Source organism: Leishmania martiniquensis, chromosome 23, assembly GCF_017916325.1.
Source record: "Leishmania martiniquensis isolate LSCM1 chromosome 23, whole genome shotgun sequence".
NCBI classification, from domain to species: Eukaryota; Euglenozoa; class Kinetoplastea; order Trypanosomatida; family Trypanosomatidae; genus Leishmania; species Leishmania martiniquensis.
This window is the reverse complement of record NC_090158.1, coordinates 308,611-328,824: the sequence shown is the minus strand read 5'-3', so window position 1 is coordinate 328,824 and position 20,214 is coordinate 308,611. Positions and strand designations below refer to the sequence as shown.

At 59.2% G+C, this 20,214-nt stretch overlaps 6 protein-coding genes across 6 annotated transcripts; all 6 read left to right on the top strand.

Annotated features, from left to right (window-relative positions):
- Positions 1 to 796: 796 nt before the first annotated feature.
- On the top strand, positions 797 to 1,138 carry LSCM1_06081 (uncharacterized protein; the record flags this gene model as incomplete). Its single annotated transcript, XM_067323513.1, has 1 exon — positions 797 to 1,138. The coding sequence occupies one exon, from the start codon at positions 797 to 799 to the stop codon at positions 1,136 to 1,138; it is 342 nt and encodes a 113-aa protein (XP_067178618.1).
- Positions 1,139 to 2,011: 873 nt separating this feature from the next.
- LSCM1_06080 (uncharacterized protein) lies at positions 2,012 to 3,337 on the top strand (the record flags this gene model as incomplete). Its single annotated transcript, XM_067323512.1, has 1 exon — positions 2,012 to 3,337. The coding sequence occupies one exon, from the start codon at positions 2,012 to 2,014 to the stop codon at positions 3,335 to 3,337; it is 1,326 nt and encodes a 441-aa protein (XP_067178617.1).
- A 3,441-nt stretch (positions 3,338 to 6,778) lies between these two features.
- On the top strand, positions 6,779 to 8,872 carry LSCM1_06079 (uncharacterized protein; the record flags this gene model as incomplete). Its single annotated transcript, XM_067323511.1, has 1 exon — positions 6,779 to 8,872. One exon carries the CDS (start codon positions 6,779 to 6,781, stop codon positions 8,870 to 8,872), a length of 2,094 nt encoding a protein of 697 aa, XP_067178616.1.
- A 2,002-nt stretch (positions 8,873 to 10,874) lies between these two features.
- Positions 10,875 to 12,002, top strand: LSCM1_06078 (uncharacterized protein; the record flags this gene model as incomplete). The annotated part of the gene is made up of 1 exon (XM_067323510.1): positions 10,875 to 12,002. The coding sequence occupies one exon, from the start codon at positions 10,875 to 10,877 to the stop codon at positions 12,000 to 12,002; it is 1,128 nt and encodes a 375-aa protein (XP_067178615.1).
- A 1,407-nt stretch (positions 12,003 to 13,409) lies between these two features.
- Positions 13,410 to 16,046, top strand: LSCM1_06077 (uncharacterized protein; the record flags this gene model as incomplete). The annotated part of the gene is made up of 1 exon (XM_067323509.1): positions 13,410 to 16,046. One exon carries the CDS (start codon positions 13,410 to 13,412, stop codon positions 16,044 to 16,046), a length of 2,637 nt encoding a protein of 878 aa, XP_067178614.1.
- Positions 16,047 to 19,153: 3,107 nt separating this feature from the next.
- On the top strand, positions 19,154 to 19,807 carry LSCM1_06076 (uncharacterized protein; the record flags this gene model as incomplete). Its single annotated transcript, XM_067323508.1, has 1 exon — positions 19,154 to 19,807. The coding sequence occupies one exon, from the start codon at positions 19,154 to 19,156 to the stop codon at positions 19,805 to 19,807; it is 654 nt and encodes a 217-aa protein (XP_067178613.1).
- Positions 19,808 to 20,214: the final 407 nt, after the last annotated feature.

Below are 20,214 nucleotides of genomic sequence, written 5' to 3'. Positions count from 1 at the left end.
GGGCGAAGCATTGTGAGTAGGCCCGCCTCTGCCGATGTAATCCTTGTTGAGCGCTAACTTGGTCCTGCGGCCTCTGCTGTACTGTTTCGCTGGCCTTAGGCAGTCTCGAATTTCCCCGCCTCATTATCCTCCAGCTCGCCAGTGTCGGCAATGGCGCAGAGGCGCTGGAGAGCGAGAGCCGGGGGAGCAAAGCATTCTGACCTCACTTCGCCTTCTTCCATGCGCAGGCGATGCCCGCGTGCCTGCTTGAGATGCGTCTTGCTCTGTTTCACCCTCCGCTTGTCTCTGGGCGCTCTTTTAGTTTGCACGCCATTACGCCATCTCTCTCCGTCGTCGCTGCCGTGGGGGGGGGGGAGAAAGTAAGAAGAAAACAGCCTTTCACCGTCGTCAAAGCTCGCAAGCCGGCTCAAATACTGATATGCAGACCTTTCGATAGGGCCGCCGCTACGCATTCATCTCGAGCCATACAAAAATCTTTTGCAGTGACACAAGTGGGTGCGTGACTGCTCGGACACTGCTAAGCAAAAAAAGAGAGAGAAGAGCGCCGTCAGAGGCGCATCGATTCTTGTGTTGGCATATACATATCTATATCTTTGATATGTGTAGTCGTGAGTGCTGTCCTTGATCGGCACTACACACACACAACGAAGAAAACCAGCAGTATCAGGCACACAGAGCGAAGTCCTGCTTCTATGAGCAGGGCCCCTTCGAGGATTCTCCTCCGCCACCCCTCCCGATTTTTTCAACCCGCCTCCCAAAGATAGCGTTGCCTCCCACTTAGCAATTTGCAGTGACCATGGGCATCGATACGTGGAAGACGTTTCCCAAGATCCTGTCGGAGTACCCGAAACACGGGGTGCCGCTGCCGTGCTCTGATCAGCACCCGCGCCTGCCATGCCCCGAGACACGCTGGGCACGCGACTTCTGCCTTGCGCAGGGTGGCAGCTGCGAGTACAAAATTGAGGCCCACTTCGACTGCCTTGAGCAGCACTACCCAAAGGAAAAAGTGGACACACTGCGCAAGATCTTCAAGCCCAGCACCCTCGACTACCCAACCTCCGACACCTACATCCGGTACCGTCACTATTACATCGGCGCGCCGTGGATGTCCAAGAACAGCTGGGAGGGAACCCGCTAGGCAGGAGGCCGTCACAAACACACAGTGCACGAGATCTACAAGCCACACGACATGGACCCCGGTGCCCGACGGCCTGCCCTCCCCCGATGCTTTCTATCTATGTTACCCGCCTTCTCTTCGACGGATCTTCTCTCCCCCTCCACATGTCACCTCACTCAACCCGTGGCGAGTGCGGATGGAGGTTGGGGAGGACGAGTGTGGTGACTTTTGTAGTGCTTTGCGTTCCCGCTTCTCGCCCGTTTTCTTTTTCCGTTTCGAATCGTTTCATCGAATGGACGTCGAGAGCAAGTGACACCTTCGCTTGCGGACGCAAGCGACTGACGAGTGAGGCACACGCCAGATGTGTGGGGCAGCTTGCGCCCTCCTTCCATAGGGCACCTCTTTCATTCCAGTGTGTCCTCTCCCTCTCCTCCGCCCCCTTCGGGCCAAGGGAAGGCGTGAGTGGGGGAGAGGGAGAGGACGCTGCAAGGCTATCGCGCTCCTCTCTTCTTTCGCGCCTTCTCGAAGGGGACTTCTTTGCCCCTCCTCTTTCTCTGTGTATGTGTCTGTGTGTGTGTGTCTGACACCCTTCCCCTCTCCTTCGTTTGCTCACCCACTCTTTTCTGCCGGCCTCCATCTGTATCGCTGTCTCTCTCTGCCTCTCTCTGTCTCTCTCTCACCCTTCCTCCAAAAAGCTTTCATATCCCCCCCACTTACCCCCTCTCCCCAAAAGAAAAAAAAGATATATGCATATTTCTGCTCCTCTCGTACCACACACACACACACACACGCAGAGACACAAACGGGCAGATAGTTTCGAGAGAAGAAAACCCCCGAAAAAGACACAGACAAACGGATCTCCAACGGAAAAAAATTGGAAGGAAACAGTGCAAAATGTTCCGCATGAGCGTTGCACAGCTGCAGGCGGCGTCTGCCGTGTACGTCGTGGGCGGCTCCCTCACCCCCTTTGTCGGCAAGGGAAGCAAGCTCTTTATCGACAAGAAGCACCCCGACTTCGGCAAGAAGCAGAACATGACACTTGAGGAGATCATCGCGACGACGATGCAGCGCGCAGTGGAAAATACTGGTCTTAAGGGAAAAGAAGAGATGGTGAACCAGGTGGTTGTGGGTAACTTCCTGGGCGAGCTCTTCTCCAATCAGGGTCACCTCGGCCCAGCTGCGATCGGCAGCCTAACTTACGGTCAGAGCGGCGTGAAGAACCCACTGATGTACCGGTCAGCCTTTCGTGTCGAGGGAGCGTGCGCGTCAGGCGGTCTCGCCGTCCTGTCGGCGGTGAACGCCCTTAAGGCGGGCTCAGCCGACATTTCCCTCGTCGTTGGCGCCGAGGTGCAAACGACGGCCTCCGCGCGGGTTGGCGGCGACTACCTCGCCCGCGCCGCGGACTACAAGCGCCAGCGCAAGCTGGACGACTTCACGTTCCCATGCCTCTTTGCCAAACGCATGAAGTATATCACCGAGCACAATCATTTCACGATGGAGGACACGGCCCGCGTGGCGGCCAAGGCGTACGCCAACGGCAACAAGAACCCACTCGCCCATATGCACACCCGAAAGCTGTCCTTTGAGCAATGCAACGGTGAGGACCCTAGCAACGTGAAGTTCCTTGGCAATGAAACATACAGAGAGTACCTGCGCATGACGGACTGCTCGCAGGTGAGTGACGGCGGTGCTGGCCTCGTGCTGGCCAATGAGGAAGGACTCAAGAAGATGGGCCTAAGCCCGAACGACAGCCGCCTCGTCAAGATCAGGTCCCTCTGCTGCGCTGCGAGCAACCTCTATGAGGACCCCGAAGACGCTTGCTGCATGTCGACCTCTCGGCAGGCAGCGCAGAAGGCGCTGTCGATGGCGAACGTGAAGCCATCAGACCTCAACGTCGCTGAGGTGCACGATTGCTTTACAATTGCCGAATTGCTCATGTACGAGGCGCTCGGGATCGCCGAGTACGGCCATGCGAAGGACCTCATCCGCAACGGTGAGACGACGCTCGAGGGCCGCATCCCTGTCAACACTGGCGGTGGCCTTCTCGCTTTTGGCCACCCGGTCGGTGCCACAGGTGTGAAGCAGATCATGGAGGTGTACCGGCAGATGAAGGGGCAATGCGGGGCGTACCAGATGAAGAAGATCCCAGCTCTCGGCGCGACACTGAACATGGGCGGTGATGACAAGACGGCCGTGTCGACAGTGCTGGAGAACATATGAGGTTAGCCCTTGTTCTTCCCCCTTTACCTCCCCTCCCCACTTCCTCTTCTTCCAAATGAAGAGACTCGGTCTAGTGCAAGCCATCAAGACACCTGAGAATCTGAGGCCCACGCAAAGCTGATGCAGATGGAACTCCGTAGTGATCGCTGATTCTCGCGATCGCCAGCGAATCTGTCACGTTCTCATTGGCGCGCTCCTCCCATGGACTTGGCGAGGAAAGGGCGCGAAGGGCATTTCACCACCTTTGCCGTGCATGCGTGGGGGCGAGGGACATTTCTAGGGAGAGACACAGTCGTCGAGAGGTCGAACGGGCACGAGCACCGGGGTGCTGGCAAGACGTGTGCCTCTGCTTCTGGTGCTTTTCTCTACTGGTCCGCTGGTGTGCGAACGCTGTCGTGACGGTGAGGAATGCACGGGACGGAGGAACAAAGGGATGGAGGCGGTAGAAGGTGGAGACGGACCTCCGCTGTGCCGCTCGCTTTCCCATTTTCTTTGTGCTTCAGCGTTCATGCTGAACAATTCAACGCACCTGAGGGCATTGACTCTCTTTCCTTCCATTTCTTCTCCTATTTCGCAGTGGATTTCATTTTTTGTATGCCAACACATGTCTCTTCGTTTGCCACGCCCATTTTTTTTCTTTGCTTCCCCGCGGTCAAAGACTCCTCCCTTATCATTGCTCATTCTCAGGCTTATTGTTTTCTCCTTTTTTCCCTTATAGCACCTCGCTCATTTCTATAGTTATATATATATATCTAAAGTTATATATCTATATATATGCATGTGGCGGTACTTGAATGTGTCTCCGTGTGATCCTCCTCTCCTGTTACTTTTCATCGTGCATCTTTTTTCCCCTCTCCCTCAACTCCTTTCCTCTACCCTCCTGCTTCGTCGACCCTGCAGGTGCCTGCACGCAGGCACGGAGACTCCGGCGTGCGAAGGCGCGCACGACGCCCGTTAAGGAGAGCAACAATTTTTGGGTTCGGATATCGGAGGAGGGCGACAGTCTCAAACAAAAGATTGAGCGCCGTTGCCGCAAATAAGGAATGGAAAAAAAATTGCCGACCGCATTTTCATGCCTTTATTTTTTCTTTTTTTATCTATTTGATCCTTTGGCATCTCTCGCGGATCTCTGCACGTGCACCTGCATGCGCGTTAGACTGCCACAGGGGCGGGTGGATGGCAACGAACGAACAGATCGTGCCCTGCCTTCTGCACCTCCGGGCTTGTGGGGGGTACCCATCCCTACCCCACCTGCGCCTGCGCCACCCCCGCCTGTGCTTGCCGTACGGGCACCCGACGCGGCGTTGTGCTGGATGTGCCCCGCCCGATTCGCGGACCGCTCGAGGCTCCAAGCATGGTTCGGCTGGCGCAACGACCCAGCACACCGCGGTCTGCTAGCGGACATCTCACCCGCGCCGCAGGGGGCACGGGGGGCACGGACTTCCTGCTGGGTGCCTGCCTCTGCCCCCCTGCCCAGCCCCGTGTGGTCCCCACCCATGGGGGCGAGCCGCGAGCCGCCTGTGCTTGCCAGCGCACGTCTGTGCACGGGCACCCTTCCGCCCGACGCGCCCCGACCTGGCAGAGGCGTGCGGGTCGTGGAGGGGAGGTGGCGTGCCCCTCTGCTGCCACAGGCTCATGGCGACGCACCGCCTGTCGCGGCGCATGCGGGCACGCCACCTAGACACGATCCCTGCAGCGGCGGCGACGGACGTGGTAGGTGCAGACATGCAGCGACGAGGCAGCAGCGCCATCGAGTCACCGCGACTGCAATAGGGGGGAGGGGGAGGGGGAAGGCGCCGCGCGCATCTGCGAGGAAGGGGCGGGGCGGTGGGAGAAGAGCCCGCTAGGCGCGCGGCTCGATGGCACGGCAGACGGCTGGCTCTCGCGGAGCGGGGGTGGGCTGTGATGCAGCAGAGGCATGACGTGCGTGTGTGTGTGTTGTAGGGGGCGTTGGCTGTGTGCGCGCGTGTGTGTCTGCGCGCATCGTCGCTGATAGGATCCTCGCAGGAAGATATGCATGCTGAGAAAAGCGGCCACTCTCTTAATGTATACCGTGTTCGCTTAGTTGTTCGTGGGTTGCAAAGGAAGTGTGAGCTGCACATCAGCGAGTGGTCGTCTGTGGGGGCGCCACTCGATGGGGCCACCAAAAAGCTCAAGTTGGTGTACGGGAAAGCCTGACGGAGTGCGAAGTGGTTCTTGGGAGGCGGCAGCGCATGCGCAGGGCCACACAACTTTCTCTGCTCTGCGTGAAGGGCAGCATATCCCGCGTACCGTTCGCGAATATCGTTGACGCCCAGGAAGGAGGAGAATGGCCGACGCGTTTTGCTTTGCCGGCGGGAGACAGTGCTCGACACATTCGAGTGCGCGTTTCGTCTCTGATGACTGTTAGCGGATCCGCTTGTGCCGTCGCGTGTTGTCTTCATTCGTCGCATGTGTCTTATTCTCGAAGGTTGCTGCAGTAGCCTCTACCAGTCACGCTCACTCTGTTGGGCGGCGCTGGAAAGGCGAGACATACACGCGCGCACTTCCTCAGTATCTGCTGTTTCGCTTCCTCACTACTCCTCATTCGCGTCCACTTTTTTTTTACTATCGTGTTGTCTTTTCGCGCTCTAAGGAGTGGCACACGCACTGCTCTTCCTCTCGTCCTCTAGCACGTTGTCAGAGAGGACTGTGCCGCCGCAAAACGGGGGCTTCGCGTTATCTGCTGGAGAGACAGGAAGCTGCGGGGCGGACGAGAGCCGTGTGATTGCGTCTCTAAGGGGAGGGCTTTCCGCACGTGTAGCGCTGGACGTGCGTTGCAATAAATATCGAAGGAGCCGTTCTGATAAAAGGTACAGGCTGTGCAACGCTTTGATAGTGAGGACTCTTCACGCCGCCAAAGCCGTGCGAGCACCGTCGCTAGGGCGCGGTGCCTTTCCTGTACTGCGTTGTGTACTCGGTGGAGTCCGAAGTCTGCAGTCCGCAGTCCGCAGTCCGCATCCTCCACACCAGACGCACGTCCATCACGGTGGAGCGAGGCCCTTTGAGCAGAAAAGGAGGCGCCAAGAAAGAGAGAGGAAGGAGGTGGGCCTACAAGGAGAGCAACATTGATTCATAGGCACGAAAAGGTTTCGCCAAGACACTTAGCAAGCAACGAAGCACGTGGCGTTAACGCCCTCTCATAGATACTCGTTCTGTATACGTCTATACAGACATCGTGCCCATCGCCGGTGTGCGGCGCGACTCTCTCCTGTTTTCTGTAGCTGCCACCACCACCCTTTCTGTTCTGTGCCACAGCCTTTCCGAGGATCACAGAGAGGAGAGTGCGCGAGATAAAAAAAGGGAGTCCTTTTCAGTCGACTCCATCCGCACCATTGCCAGCACCCCATAGAGAGTGAGTGAGTGAGCGAGTCCGCACGCGGCGCCTTTCAGCGACAAAACCAAAGTCAGGCTCGAAAAAGAATGCAGCGCCCGACGTCCCTCCTGCTCTTCAAGGGGGCATTTAACGTGGGCCAGAAGCGACCCGTGAATGCCCCCGCAGGCATGGCGGTGGCGGCCGCCGCGGCCGCCTCGCGGCCTCAAGCACCGCCTCCGCCTCGCCAGGCTTCCACCGCACCGCCGCCGACGGCTGCGACAAGCCTCGCAGCATCGCGGGCCTCGATGGCCCGCCCAGCATCCCTCGTCACACCTCCATCAGCTACGGCACCATCGGGTGTGGCTGCTGCCGGGGAGCAGCCGATTCGCAAGAAGAAGATCATCCGCCGCATCATTAAGCGCAAGAAAACTGCGTCCGGGCCCACTGCGGGTGAGGCCGTGCACACTGCGGCCGCCGCAAATGCTGAAACAGCGACGGAAGCGGCCGCTCAGAGGACCGCTCCCGCAGCTCCAAGCGGGCCAGCTTCTGTCGCTGTAAGCGGCGCTCACCCACCGCGTCGTGGATTGGCTATCCTCAACGAAATTCGAAAGCAGCCGGAGGGTGCCATCGAGGAGGAGCCGCACACCGCTGTGGATGCTCTCGGTGAAGAGGCGGCTGCCGCACAGGAGCCGCACCACGGGTACCCTCAGGACCACTTTGCCGAGAGTCGAGAGGTTGAGGAGGCAGACCAGTGCGACTACAGGGACGATGCGGTGCGCGGGAAAGCTGCTGGCCGCATGCACAAGGCTTCCTCAGCGGAGGCGGAGGCGGAGTCGGGCGCCGCCACGGCCATTGAGGGCGCCGATGACGACTTTTGCCACAGCGGTTCGTCCCCTTCGCGGAAGACAGCGATGGTGAAAGGATACCGAATCGATGAGGTGAGCGCACTGTGCAGTGCGTCGGACGCCATGTTTGCCCGACGCCTTCCCTCGGGAGGGTGCCAGTTCTTTGCGTGGCCTGGGACGCCGCTGTCCGTCGCAAGCTCCGCCATTGTCTCGATGCCAGACACTATTCGCACGGTGCACGCCGTCTTTGGCCGCGTCGGAACGCCGATTGACATCGTCATGGATATCGACTGCCATGTACCGCAAGAATACTGGAGCATGTCCAGGATTGGGCACTACCAGCGCAAGGTGCTAGACGACGTGCTGACCCCACTGAAGGAGGAGATCGAGAAAATTGGCGAGAAGATCGAGACGCAGGTTGTGCTGCAGTCGCCAAACCTGAAGAAAGCGTCCTTTCACATACACACACGGCTGAAGGATGCCGCCTTCGCTGACTTCTACTCCCTCTACGGGTTCCTCTTCCGCTTTCAGGATCGACTGCCGAACGTTGACTTACAGATTTATCGGCCAAACGGCATGCTGCGCATGTTCAGCTGCATGAAGGAGAACCGCACGAGTGCCATAGCAGTCTTCAACGATCCGAAGTGGAATATCGGCTTTCCGAGCGGGAAGGTGAGTGACGAGCAGGCGGCGCTGCACTCCATCTGCGTGCGCGACCCGTCCACATTTTCACGCGTGCTCACTTTCGATGCGCCAAGGCAGCTTCACATGCCCGCTTATGGCGGCAGCAAAATAGCGCGCAACGACAACGAAGGTGGCGCTCTGCTGCCGCAGGTGCTGCTGCCGCTAACGGAGAAGGAGGCTGTCGAAAACGCGTCTCGGTGGCTGCGACAGGCGACGGAGGTAGAGGTGGGGGAGTGGCGCACTTGGATCGGACTGGGGCTGTGTGCATACCGTGTAGGCTACCACTTCCGGAACGCAAAGAATCTGCCTCGACCGGCCATGGCGGAGATGCTCGACGCGTGGACGGAGGCGAGTCGCAAGTGCCCACTCAAGTTTCACAGTGGCGAGTGCGAGTCGCGCTGGGCCGCTTTCGACCCCGAGAAGCTTGGTCAACGCTCCGACTGGTGGTCCGCGTACAAGCGTCTCGGTCGCTTAGAGGTGCCGATGCGCGAGGCCATGGAGCGGGAGGCCGCCTCTGGGGTGTGGCATGCCTCGCTCTCTCCGGCTACCCCGGCAGCTGGAGTGCATCCAGCTCCAGAGTCGCCTAAAGCTCCCACTACTTCTGCCACCGAAATAGTCACGTCGGCGTCGCAGAAGGTGAGGCTGCAGAAGAGGGCGCTCCGTCGGGGATAGAGGAGGGTGTGCCGACGTACGTGCGGATGTGTTGCCCCTCTCCTTCCCCTGCTCCCCAAGTCTTACTCTTTCGAGTTCATGTTGCATGTTACATGCCACCCCTTTTTTTTACTTTCCAGTGGGCTCTGCTCGGTGTGAGAGCGAAAGTTCTTTCGAAGAGGCTCCTGACAGTGGATAGCTCAAGGTACCCTGCCTGCCTGCTCTCCATCATTGTCTGTGGCCTCCTCTCCGACGCCCTCTTTTGGTTTTCGCCTCCCCCTCTTGATCGTGGGGTGGCGGCCCCCTCTTTGCAGTTTCGATCGTGTGAGGCATAGCTGGCACGGCAGGAAAAGGAGAGGGAGTGTGTATGGATGGTGTGCCGCTGATGTGAATGCGTGCGTGCGGCGTTGCCTTGTGGGGCGCGTCCTCACTGCTTTTTTTTCTCCACGAAGAGAGGAGGAGGACGAGGAGTGCCCGCTCCGTTTACAAGGGATGCAGCATTCATGTACGATCTGTATGCGACACACTTAGCGTGGAAGTGCATGTAGACGTCTCACTCATATCATAGAAGCGCACTCAAGTAGAGTGTGCTCTCCTGTCTCTCCATCCGGCCCTCCATGACGCTCGCCCATTTTTTCGATAGCGCCGCCCGGCGCGCGCGAAACGGAAGCGCCTGGTGCCGAGAGAGGGGGGAGCATTTTTCGCAGTATCGGGGACAGCGGAGATGCAGATGGATGGCGATGCCTGTGTGTACGGATGCCTGCGCTACCTAGAGGTCTGTCCTGGTGAATTTTTTTTCGTTGTTGTTGCCGTTTTAAAAGTATTATGCTCGTGGCTCCCTGGCTGCCCTCTCTCCTCGGGCCAAAGCGAAGGCAAAATGGTTTTTTTTGGGGGGGCTGGCGGTGATGCGTGGGTGGGAGAAGCGCTCATGAGGGGAGTCATTGGTGGGGGAGTTATCCCGGTGGCGCGCACGCGACCGTTTTTATTTCCATTTTCCTGCCCCCTTTTTTGTCTCTTTCACTTGGCGTGCACTTCACGGGCAGTCTTCATTTCGGTGGAACACAAAAAAAGCCCAAAAAGAAAAAGAGCAGCGAAAAGGCGCCGCTGTTGCCATATTATAACGGTGAGTGTGCGTGTGTGTGTGTGTGTGCGTGCACCTGTACACCTTCCTCTCTCTCCCCCTCTCTGGTGCATTCAGAAAAAAAGCGGTGCTGTGCGTCTTTGCTTTGGCATCTCATCTTTCCCCCACCCGAAGCAGCATCCGTTAGTTCCGTTCTTGGGGAAGCGGTGACGGTGACTGGCGGCGACCGCGGCGTTCACTGGTGCGCTCGTCCGCGTCTACGTGTGCTGGGATGCTCACGTGTATCCACATGCGCCCAGGTGCGAGGAATGGCGACGGTGGAGCGAAGGAATGGGAGTGGGATCGTCGTGTACACCACTTCCCTCTCCGCGAGCACAATAGAGTCGATGCACGGACTGCGTACGAGCTCACGTCAGCCGTTGGTACACACGGCATTCGCGCGGTACGGAAAGGCCATCTGGCGACTCAGCGAGAGAAAGGTAGCTGTGGTAGAGGTGCGGTGTCTTTCTCCGCTTTGTTTTGCCTATGATCGACTTGCTCGGTCTCTCACGTTCCCTCCTGTCCCTCTCTCTGTCTTTTTTTTCTTCTCCTGCCTCTGTGTAATGTGCGTGTGTGTGTGTGTGTGCTCCATAATCCTCTGGAGGTGCGGGCGATATCAACGCCATGCGTTCATGCACGCGTAGAATTCGATGTGGCTCACATACCGCATCCCCCACTTCCTCCCTTACAGCATCCTCTGCTCGCATATGCGCGACTTGTCTCACACGAGCCGCAGTGACATCTGAAAAAGAGAAGGAGCGGCGAAGAGTGACGAAAAAGGGCGGGCGCCGTGAAGTCACTCACTTCTTAGATGAGCAGACGGGGCGACTCTTGGGCCACTGCCCACATACACGCGGATAAAAGCTGGGGCACACACATCGTGACTTGCCGTGAGGGGGCAGCATGAGTTCACCGGCTATTCGCGTAGGCCTTCTTGGGGCGGCCAACATTGCGTGGCGAGCTTGGGCCGGCGTTCACGCGCACGGTATGCTCGTTACTCGTGTCGGGTGCCGTGACGACGCTAGGGGGCACAGCTTTGTGAGGCGTGTGTGCGATGCGCTCAACATCGATGATGCCGCCGTGCCGACGGTGTGCAGCTACGAGGAGCTCGTGTCTGCTGCGGACGTGGATGTCGTGTACATTGCCATTCCGGTGACCGCCCGCGATCACTGGGTAAAAGAGTGCATCAAGCACAATAAGCACGTCGTTGGCGAGAAGCCTCCAGCTGTCGATGCGGAGATGTTGCGCTCGTGGATCGAGGCGCTAGACCAACGAAATCTGCTTTATATGGATGGCACCATGCTCTCCCACGGCAAGCGGGTGAAGGAGGTGTGCGCGGCACTGAAGCGGATGGGCGGGCCAGTGAAGCACATCTTCGCGAACTTCACGCTAAGCGGCGATGAGGCCTTCTTGCGAAACGATATTCGCACGGATCCGGCGCTGGAGCCGCACGGGGCCCTCGGCGATCTTGGGTGGTACTGCATCCGCTACACACTGCACCTCATGGACTTTCGAATGCCGTCCGAAGTGACAGGCCGCATTCTGCAGCAGAATGACCGGGGCGCCATCATTTCCTTCGCAGGCGACATGATGTTTGAGGTGGAGGGGGGGATGGTGGCCTTGGCGTCTTTCTTCGTCTCCTTCGGGTCCGCCTTTGAGCAGACGCTGCACGTCACGACGACGGAGGGAACGCTGCAACTGGACGATATGTGCCTGCCCATGACAAACCGCCCCGAGACGGAGTACTGTGAGGTGCACAACAGCAGCGACGACAACGTCAGCGGGTCGCCAAATCTCCACTCTGAGGTCAAACACACGGTGAAGGGCGACACACCCGACTTCCAGCTCACAGAGCTGTGGGGTGACGTAGCGAGGATCCTCTACGCGGACGGCGAGGGCGACGCTCGGCGGCTCAAGGCCGAAGAGGAGAGCGCGCGTCACTGGGCGATGATATCCTGGAAGACGCAGGCCGTGATGGACAAGATGCTCGAGTCTGCCCGTATCGGTCGCGATTCTGCACCTCCTGCGTAGAGAGACAGTGAAAGGTCAGTGACTGCGCAGCGGTCAAGATGTGCGTGGCGTACAGGGTTAGCAGCACATTGCAGTGCCTGCAGCAAGAAGAAGCGCGTCTCTAAACAGAGATAAGGGCTATAGTCGCTTCCATGACTGCTGTGTGCGTGTGCGTTCTGCTTGCTTTTTTTTATATATTTGCTTCCCTTTTCGGCCCCTTTTTTTTGATGCGCCTTTCATCTCACTCGCTTTCTCGTCTCGCTGCCTCTGCCGTCCTACTCGCGCGTCGACCGCTCAAAAAGGCGTATTGGTGTGAGTGTGTGTGTATGGGGGGGGGAGCGGACGTGATCGTCCACGCCATTGGAGCTCTTTGACTGTCACTGCTGAGTTGATTTTTTCTTCCCTACTGCGGTTAGCCTTCCCGTGAGGCGGTTTCACCCCCCCCTCCCCTTCCCTACCGACTCCCTCTCTTTACACCCTCCCGAGTGCTCTTCACGGGGTGAGACGGCCCGACTCACTCACCCCCCCTTTCGCTCCGTTTAGAAGTTGTGCGAACCCATTCACCGCCCTTCCCTCCCTCCACCGCTCAACGGACTTCCTCACAACATCAACTGAAGGCCCCTCTAACCAACCGGCCCCCTCCCCCGTCTCTCTGCCTTTCTTTGTGTCGCTGCATGTCTTCATGCGGGAGGAAAACGAGAGGGAGGGGGGGAAGGGCGAAAAGCCGGTGACAGAAGGGGCCGATGGGCGGGCTGGAAGGCGCCAGCTTGCGTAGCTCTTGGCTTCATCCAACCCCCCCCCCCCCACGCCTTAGCTCATGCACGCCCGGCAACATCAACGAGAAAAGAAAAGTGGAAAGCCGCCTGCCTCACACAAGAAAGCCGCAAAGGCCAAAGCAGCGAAACATATATATTCAGCCGAACAAGGGTGGTGACAGCACTGCCACCACGCAACAACGGAGGAGGAATGGATGAAAGAGCAAAGCTATGAAGGCAAACAACTTCCCCCATGTACGAGTATGCCAGCGTTGCACGGTTCGCGCTCTGGGCTTGGGCGTCTACGGCTGGGATCCAGGCACGTGTGCGCGCTCAGCAATCATACAAGCACTTGGAGTGGCTGCTCCGTATCATGGCGCCTAAGATGGCTTTGTAGAGGGACAAAAGAAACGGGAGTACGCCTGCTGGCCCGCGTGGCTCTTTGTTCCCCGCCTTCGCAGGCACTCGAGACTGCGTTGCTCTCTCTCTCTCACCTTCTCCCATGGTGCTCTCCTTTCACGCATGCCAATGACGCTCGACGCTTCTTTTTTTCCCTTTGGCGCAATGTGTACCGTGTGCCACCTGCTCTGCCTCTCTCTCTCACACACACACACGCACACGTGGACACTGTTGAATCGAAATCTTCTTCACCACCTCATTGACAACCGCAGCCATGAACTGGGCAGGATTTAGCGCTCGCGAGATTGGAGGTAGCGTGCGCGGCGCCTCGACAAGATTGCCTTCCAGTACTGGCGACGTGACACGCGACTCTGGCCTATTTTCAGCCGGCTATGCTCGTGGCGGCGGTGGTCTCAGTGGCTACGGCGGCGACAGAAGTGTCAGCGGCAGTTTTGGGCTCAGTGGTGGTGGGCTGCTGTATCAGGCGAGCGGTGACGCTGACGGAGGCTGTGCAACGCCGCGCGTTGCCGTCATCGGCACAGAGCTCAGTGTGTTTCAGCAGTGGTGGGCCATTCACGCCAGCGGCCTCCGTGTCAGCGTTGTCGTGGGGACTGGGGATGCCAAGGTGAGTCACAGCAGCAACTCCTTGCGAAGCACCACCGTCACCAAAGCTGTCAGCGACGCGGAGGAGAGGGCGTCGGCGGAGACCGCCTGTGCCGTTGCGTTACGATGCGTGCAGTTTTATCGTCTCCCACAGGCCAAGACGTGTGCCGCGGCGGGAGGGGAAACGCCCCTTGTTGACGTTCGTGTGTGCGTGTCGGATGGCGCGGCTGAGTCGGCCGCCGAGGGCGGCGCGAGGGATGAATCAAGAAGGAGAAGCGTGACAAGCACCACTGTCATCTCGTCTACCCTCGCTAGCGTGAGTGGCTCGTCGTACTCTGCACGCAAAAAAGAGGAGAACTGCATCATCGCCACAGCGTGGCGCTATTTCTTCAAGCCGTTGCTGGGTGTGCAGTGCGACGGCACGGACCAAGGACCTGCCGAACACGGCAGAGCCCCTTTCTTTTCGCCAACAGCGGTGGCGAGCCCGGGTTTTTGGCCTACGCGATCGGGTGCGGCGGCCCTCAGCCCGAATGCTGCGGCAGCCGGCACCGCTGCTAACTCGCTCGTGGACGACGTGGAGGTTATCTATCTCGTCGACTACGGCGCGGACTGCGATGAGGCTGGTGCTCGAGCGGTACTGCTGTGGCTGCTTGAGCGTGATAAGCAGATTGTTGTGGGGTGCGCATTGTCGGCGGAGACGGTGGCGACCTGTGCTGCCGCTGCCGCTGCCGCGATGCGTGGGAGGCCGGAAATGAGGCGACTCTTCCTCTACCGCGGCGGGGGTTGCCGGCGTGGTTGGTCTGAGGCAGCGGTGGCACAACTGCGTAAGTCGCTAGGCTTGCAGCGTGCCGCATGCAAGACGGCTGCACAGGCGTTTTCGACCTTGAGCCCCTCGAAGTCTACGGGGGGCGGTAGGAGCGTCTTCACGACAGTGTCCACCAAAGCGGCGGCGCCGGCAGTCAGCAGTGACGGGGGCTTCTCGGTGTTCGACTTCATGGGTTCGAGTCTCGGTAGCGCACTCAAAGATGCAGAGGGGGTCAGCCGCGGCGGCATGGGGTGGGAGAGGTTATCCACCTCTGAGAAGAGCTCAGCGACCGCTACCACGATAGGCGCACTGAATTTGCCAACACCCAAAGGGGAAGCGAGGCAAGCGCCAAAGTCATCTGCCCCCACTTCTATCGCTGTGAATGCAGCGGCGAGTGTTGTTGGCGCGGTGCACCGCATCAGTATGGTGGTGATTGGCCGCGGAAACCCCTCCTCAGCCGACTCGGCAGCGGCCGCGTCGCTTGGCATCATGGATAGCCTTGGCTGGGATGCTGTAGCGGTCTTGCTACACCTGCTCGACTGGACTTGCCCCGATATGGTGGTTGGCCGTGTGCTCCGCCGCGCTTCTGAGACGCATCGTCCACTCTGCGTGCAGGCGGAGATGTATTACGGCATTGAGGGGACCACGCCGGAAAGCAGCGAGGGGCAAGAATCTTCAGCAGGCAGCGCCGCAACCGCGCGTCCGTCTTACCTCTGCGTCTCTCTCCACATCGCCGCGTCCGGCAGTGGCGCTTTCGATCGGGCCGGGGAAGAGAACAGCGATTTGTCTATCTTTCAGCAGTCACTGCGCATCATCGGCACCAAGGCCGTTCTCACCGTTTGCGATCCCCTCCTTCCGGGTGCATGTTGCTCCACTGTGGCGTCATCAACGCCCCCGACGACGCCGACAGCAACAGCGGGCCCCGCCGGGAGCGGCGGCTCCCTTTTCCCTGTCTCCACAACGCCTGCGGTATCATCTCCTCTCTCTCCGATCGTCACCACAGCGGCGACGTCGGGGACTGACACGATGCCGGTGGCGCCGAAGGTATTGCACAAATACCGGGTGGCCACGCAGAACGTCTGCCCCACCTCAGGGCAGCGTGAACGTCACGAAGAGGAGGTGATCATCAGCAGTGATGAGCCGTGCGCTGAGTTTCGCATCTGGCAGCGTGTTCGTTCGCAGCTGAACTTGACAGCGACATCTCTGTCATCGAGCAGCGGGGCCGGGCTGGGCAACTATCAGCTGTACAGCCTCCGCAGCGGGAGCCGTGGTGGTAGCCTACGGCGCGACACCGGGGGTGGGTATTACGATCGGGGCACAGGCAGGCGTGGACGCCATGCTGGGCTTGGCGGCGTCGGCACCGCGTCTGCCGCGGTATCGGGGTCGCTAATCACGGCTGAAGTTGTGAATGCTGAGTCGGCCGCGTCGGATGTGCAGCGCGCGTGGCTCGTGCAGATCGTTGTGGAGAGCATTTTGGCCTCCGCAGCAAAGCAGCCGCCCTGAGGAGGGCCATGGCGGAAAGTCGTCAAGGGCGAGGAAGCGAGTGGGGTCTTTCTTTGCTCACGTGCCGGAGTGCTGGAGAGAAATACCTGCAGCAATGTGACGCTGGACAAGCTCGTGCTTTCATGGCAAGATGCATTGCTACAGGGCCACTTTCGATACATCTTGGGCCTGCGTTTCACACGGGTTCACTGGCGCGCGACCGATTCGGCGAACAGCTCCTGCCGGCCCTGTGGCGTGGCAACCGGTGCTCGACTGCCGTCACTCATGTAGGATGACCAAGTCAGCTGACATATGGTCGTGCCTCTATTGTTTCCATCTCCGGCGCGATCCCCCCTCACCTCAGAGCCTCATCCCTTCTCATTACATTTCCCCGCGGGACTGATCTCAGAATTCTTCTTGGCTGCTGACGACCCCCCCCCCCCCAAAGTCATCGAGTGCCATCACCAGCGCCCTTCCCAACTGGTGCTCTCATTGGTAGAGCGCCTGCTCGCTCAGTTCTGTCTTTCCGGTCGGCGGGGCGCGCTGTGCACGCGCGTCTACTGCGACCCCGATCCCGACCCCCCCTCCTTCACGGAGTCAGAAGCTGCGCATTGGCGCTCCCGCGGGGCCTCGTCCTTATTTACCCCGTCCTCGACCGCGCTTTCACCCGAGTAGGCAGTGCAGCTGGCTCATTGTACATGCCATGTGCACCGGAGGGCGCCCCACCTCCCGATACCAGTACGAACCACTTCCGAGGCCCTCGGCAGGAAACATTCTCGCCTTCTCTGACAGGAGTGGACGGCGTCCTCGTGGTGGCTACCGTGAGCCGGTGCGGGTCAGGACGCGCTATCGACGTAGCCGCGAGCGTTACCCTCACATTTCGTGATCCTCGAAACATCGAGGTTTGCCCTTCCCCCTTCCTCCCCGCGCTAAAGAGCAGCCATGCCGCTTGCTTTGGGATGCCGAGCGCTCTCACTCTGTTAGGGGCCTCTGCCGCTGTAGCCGTCTCACTCTATAATCCTCCCGCGTTTTTTTCTTATTTTTTTTTTCGGAGAGGGCGCGCCCCCCATCGCCCTGCGGCTCTCTTACAGTCGAAGGGTATGTGGGCTGCGAAGATCTTGATTCTCGACGGCATCAGCGCAAGGCGTCGCGCGCGATGCGGCTTCCGCGCCTAGGGTGATGGTGACCGGCCCGGAATGCCACGCATGCAAGACGGACGTCTGGACCGTGGTCAGTCGATACCCCCATCTACCCTCCCTCACAGACGGTCGTGCGTGCCCTGGCGGGCGCAACAAACGCGCCAGGGTGGCACGTGACGCATTCAAAAGATGTCCCTCTGTTTTTATGTGTTGCGCTCTCTATCACTGGGCGTGGGTGTGGCTGGCACAGCACATGCAAGCTCCTCCTACTGGCAGGAGGGAGCTTTTGCGGTGCTGTGGTCTGCATCCTTGCCCTCACCGCCAGAATGCGAAAAAAAATAAAGCGCTCGTCGATCAGCAGTGTCCACACTTGCTGCGCCTCAGATTCGTCCCCTCCCCCTCTCTCCGAAAAAAAAATGCCCGCATGCCAACTGCAAAGCGGCACAGATACTTGTCGTCTCTCTCCTTGAAGAAGAGTCCAGGTGCAGTGGCTTCATGCGCGTGAGGCACACCCAAGACGGCACTACCCTCGAATCAGGTGAGCTGAACAAGCGCAGTGATGCCCTCCTCTAGGCACGCAAGCATGCGGTGGGCGCCTGGGGGAACAGGGCGCTCTTTGCGGATGCTCTCTCCCCTCGTCAAGCATCTCCAGTGCCTCACCTGCCGCACATTTGTTCATCGGCGAGGGAGCGCTTTATGGGCACGATGCCGAAGCCCGTTGCAACCTCTCTCCTCTGTAGATGCCTCTTTGGCTTACAGAAGGCTCCGTGCATCGAGGCAGTCGATCACCTCCTGGTGTACCGTGACATGGTGAAGCTGAGAGAACGGCATGACACTCGCTCCGTGAAAGGAGATAGCGCGGCGTGCGTCCCCGGCTTCACCCCATGCCTCCGTGGCCTGCTCGGCCTGGTCGCGAAGTGGGAGAGGGATGTCCCCTGCCCCTTCCCCCTTCCCAAAGGCGCGCGAGCGACGCCTCTCCGTTACGAGAGGGTGCGGGGCTGGGGCCTGCAGCGTAGCGTTTTTTTTTCTGTTACTCTCTCTGTATTTGATCAACGGGCTGAATAGATTCGCGTCGCTCCTTTCCTCTCCCCTTCCCACTCTGTTCCATCGGGGCACAGCTCAACGCCAAGCTGCCCTGCCTTCGGCCACATCCCCTTTGCCGTACACCATGAATCCTGCCACAGGCCTTTCCACATGCCTAGCCGAGGGGACGGTTAGCAGTTGTTGGAAGCCTGGCGCACCCGTTCTCTGTCCTACCGCAGCGAATGATGAGCGCCACCGATCCCGTGTCGCTTCTTATGCTGCCGCAGAGTGACTTTGCAGGGAAACGCATTGGAGCGACGGCACACACGCATGCATAGCGCTCCTCGCCGGCGTTCATTTGTGTGTGCGCTCTCTCTCACGCCGCGCAAGCTCTCTTGAACGAGGACGCCGATTGCTGCTGATGCCGCTCCTCTTTCTTCCGCAACGCTTCGCGTTAACTTGTGCGTCTCATGACGCGCACATGAAGGGAAACACAAATGGCCCACATTCGAAGCTATGCTGGCGCGCACGTCTGCGCTCGACCTCCAGCTCGACAGAAAGAGCATGGCTATTTCCGGACATGCGGCTGCTCGTGCGCTGTTCCTGGCGCACTATTCCTCGTCTCCCTTTTTATCACTTTTTTCCCGATCTCTCTCTTTGCTTTACTGGCCCCCGGCGCTCACATGGCGAGCACGCCTGCACATCCTTCCCTACTTGTCGAGCGTTTGTCCTGGCTGCCTTCGCGGCGATGGAGAATGGCTGAGCATCACCACCTTTTCCTCCCCCCTCCGCTTCTCCCTCTTTCTGCTGCACGTACACTTATGCCGCCTCCCTTGGGGATGATATCCCTGACCCTCCGGCGAGCGCAACTCAACGGCACGCATCCGCTGCCGTCCCCAAGCTCCTTCGCGCCAAAGAAGCGGTCGTGCCAGTGTCTGCGCAGCGCATCCTGAGGTTTTGGAAGGAATGGCCAATATCGTCACCCTGCATAGTGCATGGGACGTTGACCGTCATATCGTGTTGGACTCCGCAGACAAGCTGGTGCTGATTCGATTTAGCAGCTACACGTCCACCGAAGACGAAGCGGAGGAGTTCAGTCGGCATGCTGGGCGTGCCGCCGCAGCGTCGAGCTCGACGGCGGTGGAAGGGTTATTGAGGTCCTCTTCGGCAACGCTATCCAGTCGCAAGCGCCAGCGTACTGATGCGGCTGGAAACGAGCCCTGTGCGGCACCGTCGGCGACGACAGCCGCCCTCTTGTCGGCCAACGCCGACGAACACTACCTGCGCACGCGTCAGATGGACGCCTTGCTCAGCGAGCTGGCACCCAAGGTGCGCAAGTACTGCATCATGTACTTTGTCGACACGCGTGAAGTGACGGCCTTCAATGACCTCTACGAGCTGGGCCACGACCGTGACCCGTTCGCTGTTCTCTTCTTCTACCGAAATCGTCACATCCGCGTCGACGTGGGAACGGGCAACAACAATAAAATAAATTTCTTCGCCTTCGAAGACTTGTACGATTTTTTGCCCATCATCGATGCCGCCTACAAGGCGGGTCGGCAGGGCCGGAGCATCACCAGCTGTGATCGAAAGTTCTCGACCGTGGCACTACGCCGCTAATGCAGCGTGAAAAACAAAGAAGGGGGAGGGGAGAGATGGGGTAGAGCGGAGCACGTATCGTGCAGGCACTCATCACGTAAGCACACGCACAGCGTCTCTAACGCTGCTTACGGGACGGACTCCCCCCTTTTCGAGTGACGCACACTGCAGGCGCTGTTGTGAGGAAGTGCTGAACAGACATGGAAGAAAAGGTGGAAAGGGTGCAGCGGGGGTGGGTGGGAAGGGGAGCAGCTGAGCCGGTCAAGTGCAACGGCTTTTCCTCGAGCACAGCAATCACCGGCTGCCATCGACCTCCTGCGCTTCTTCCTCCGTATATATATATTATATATATATATATATAATTTTTCTTTTGCCTGCATGCGGCATTTGCTTTCTTGGCCGGATTGCCGGCGGGCACATGGCGCCCC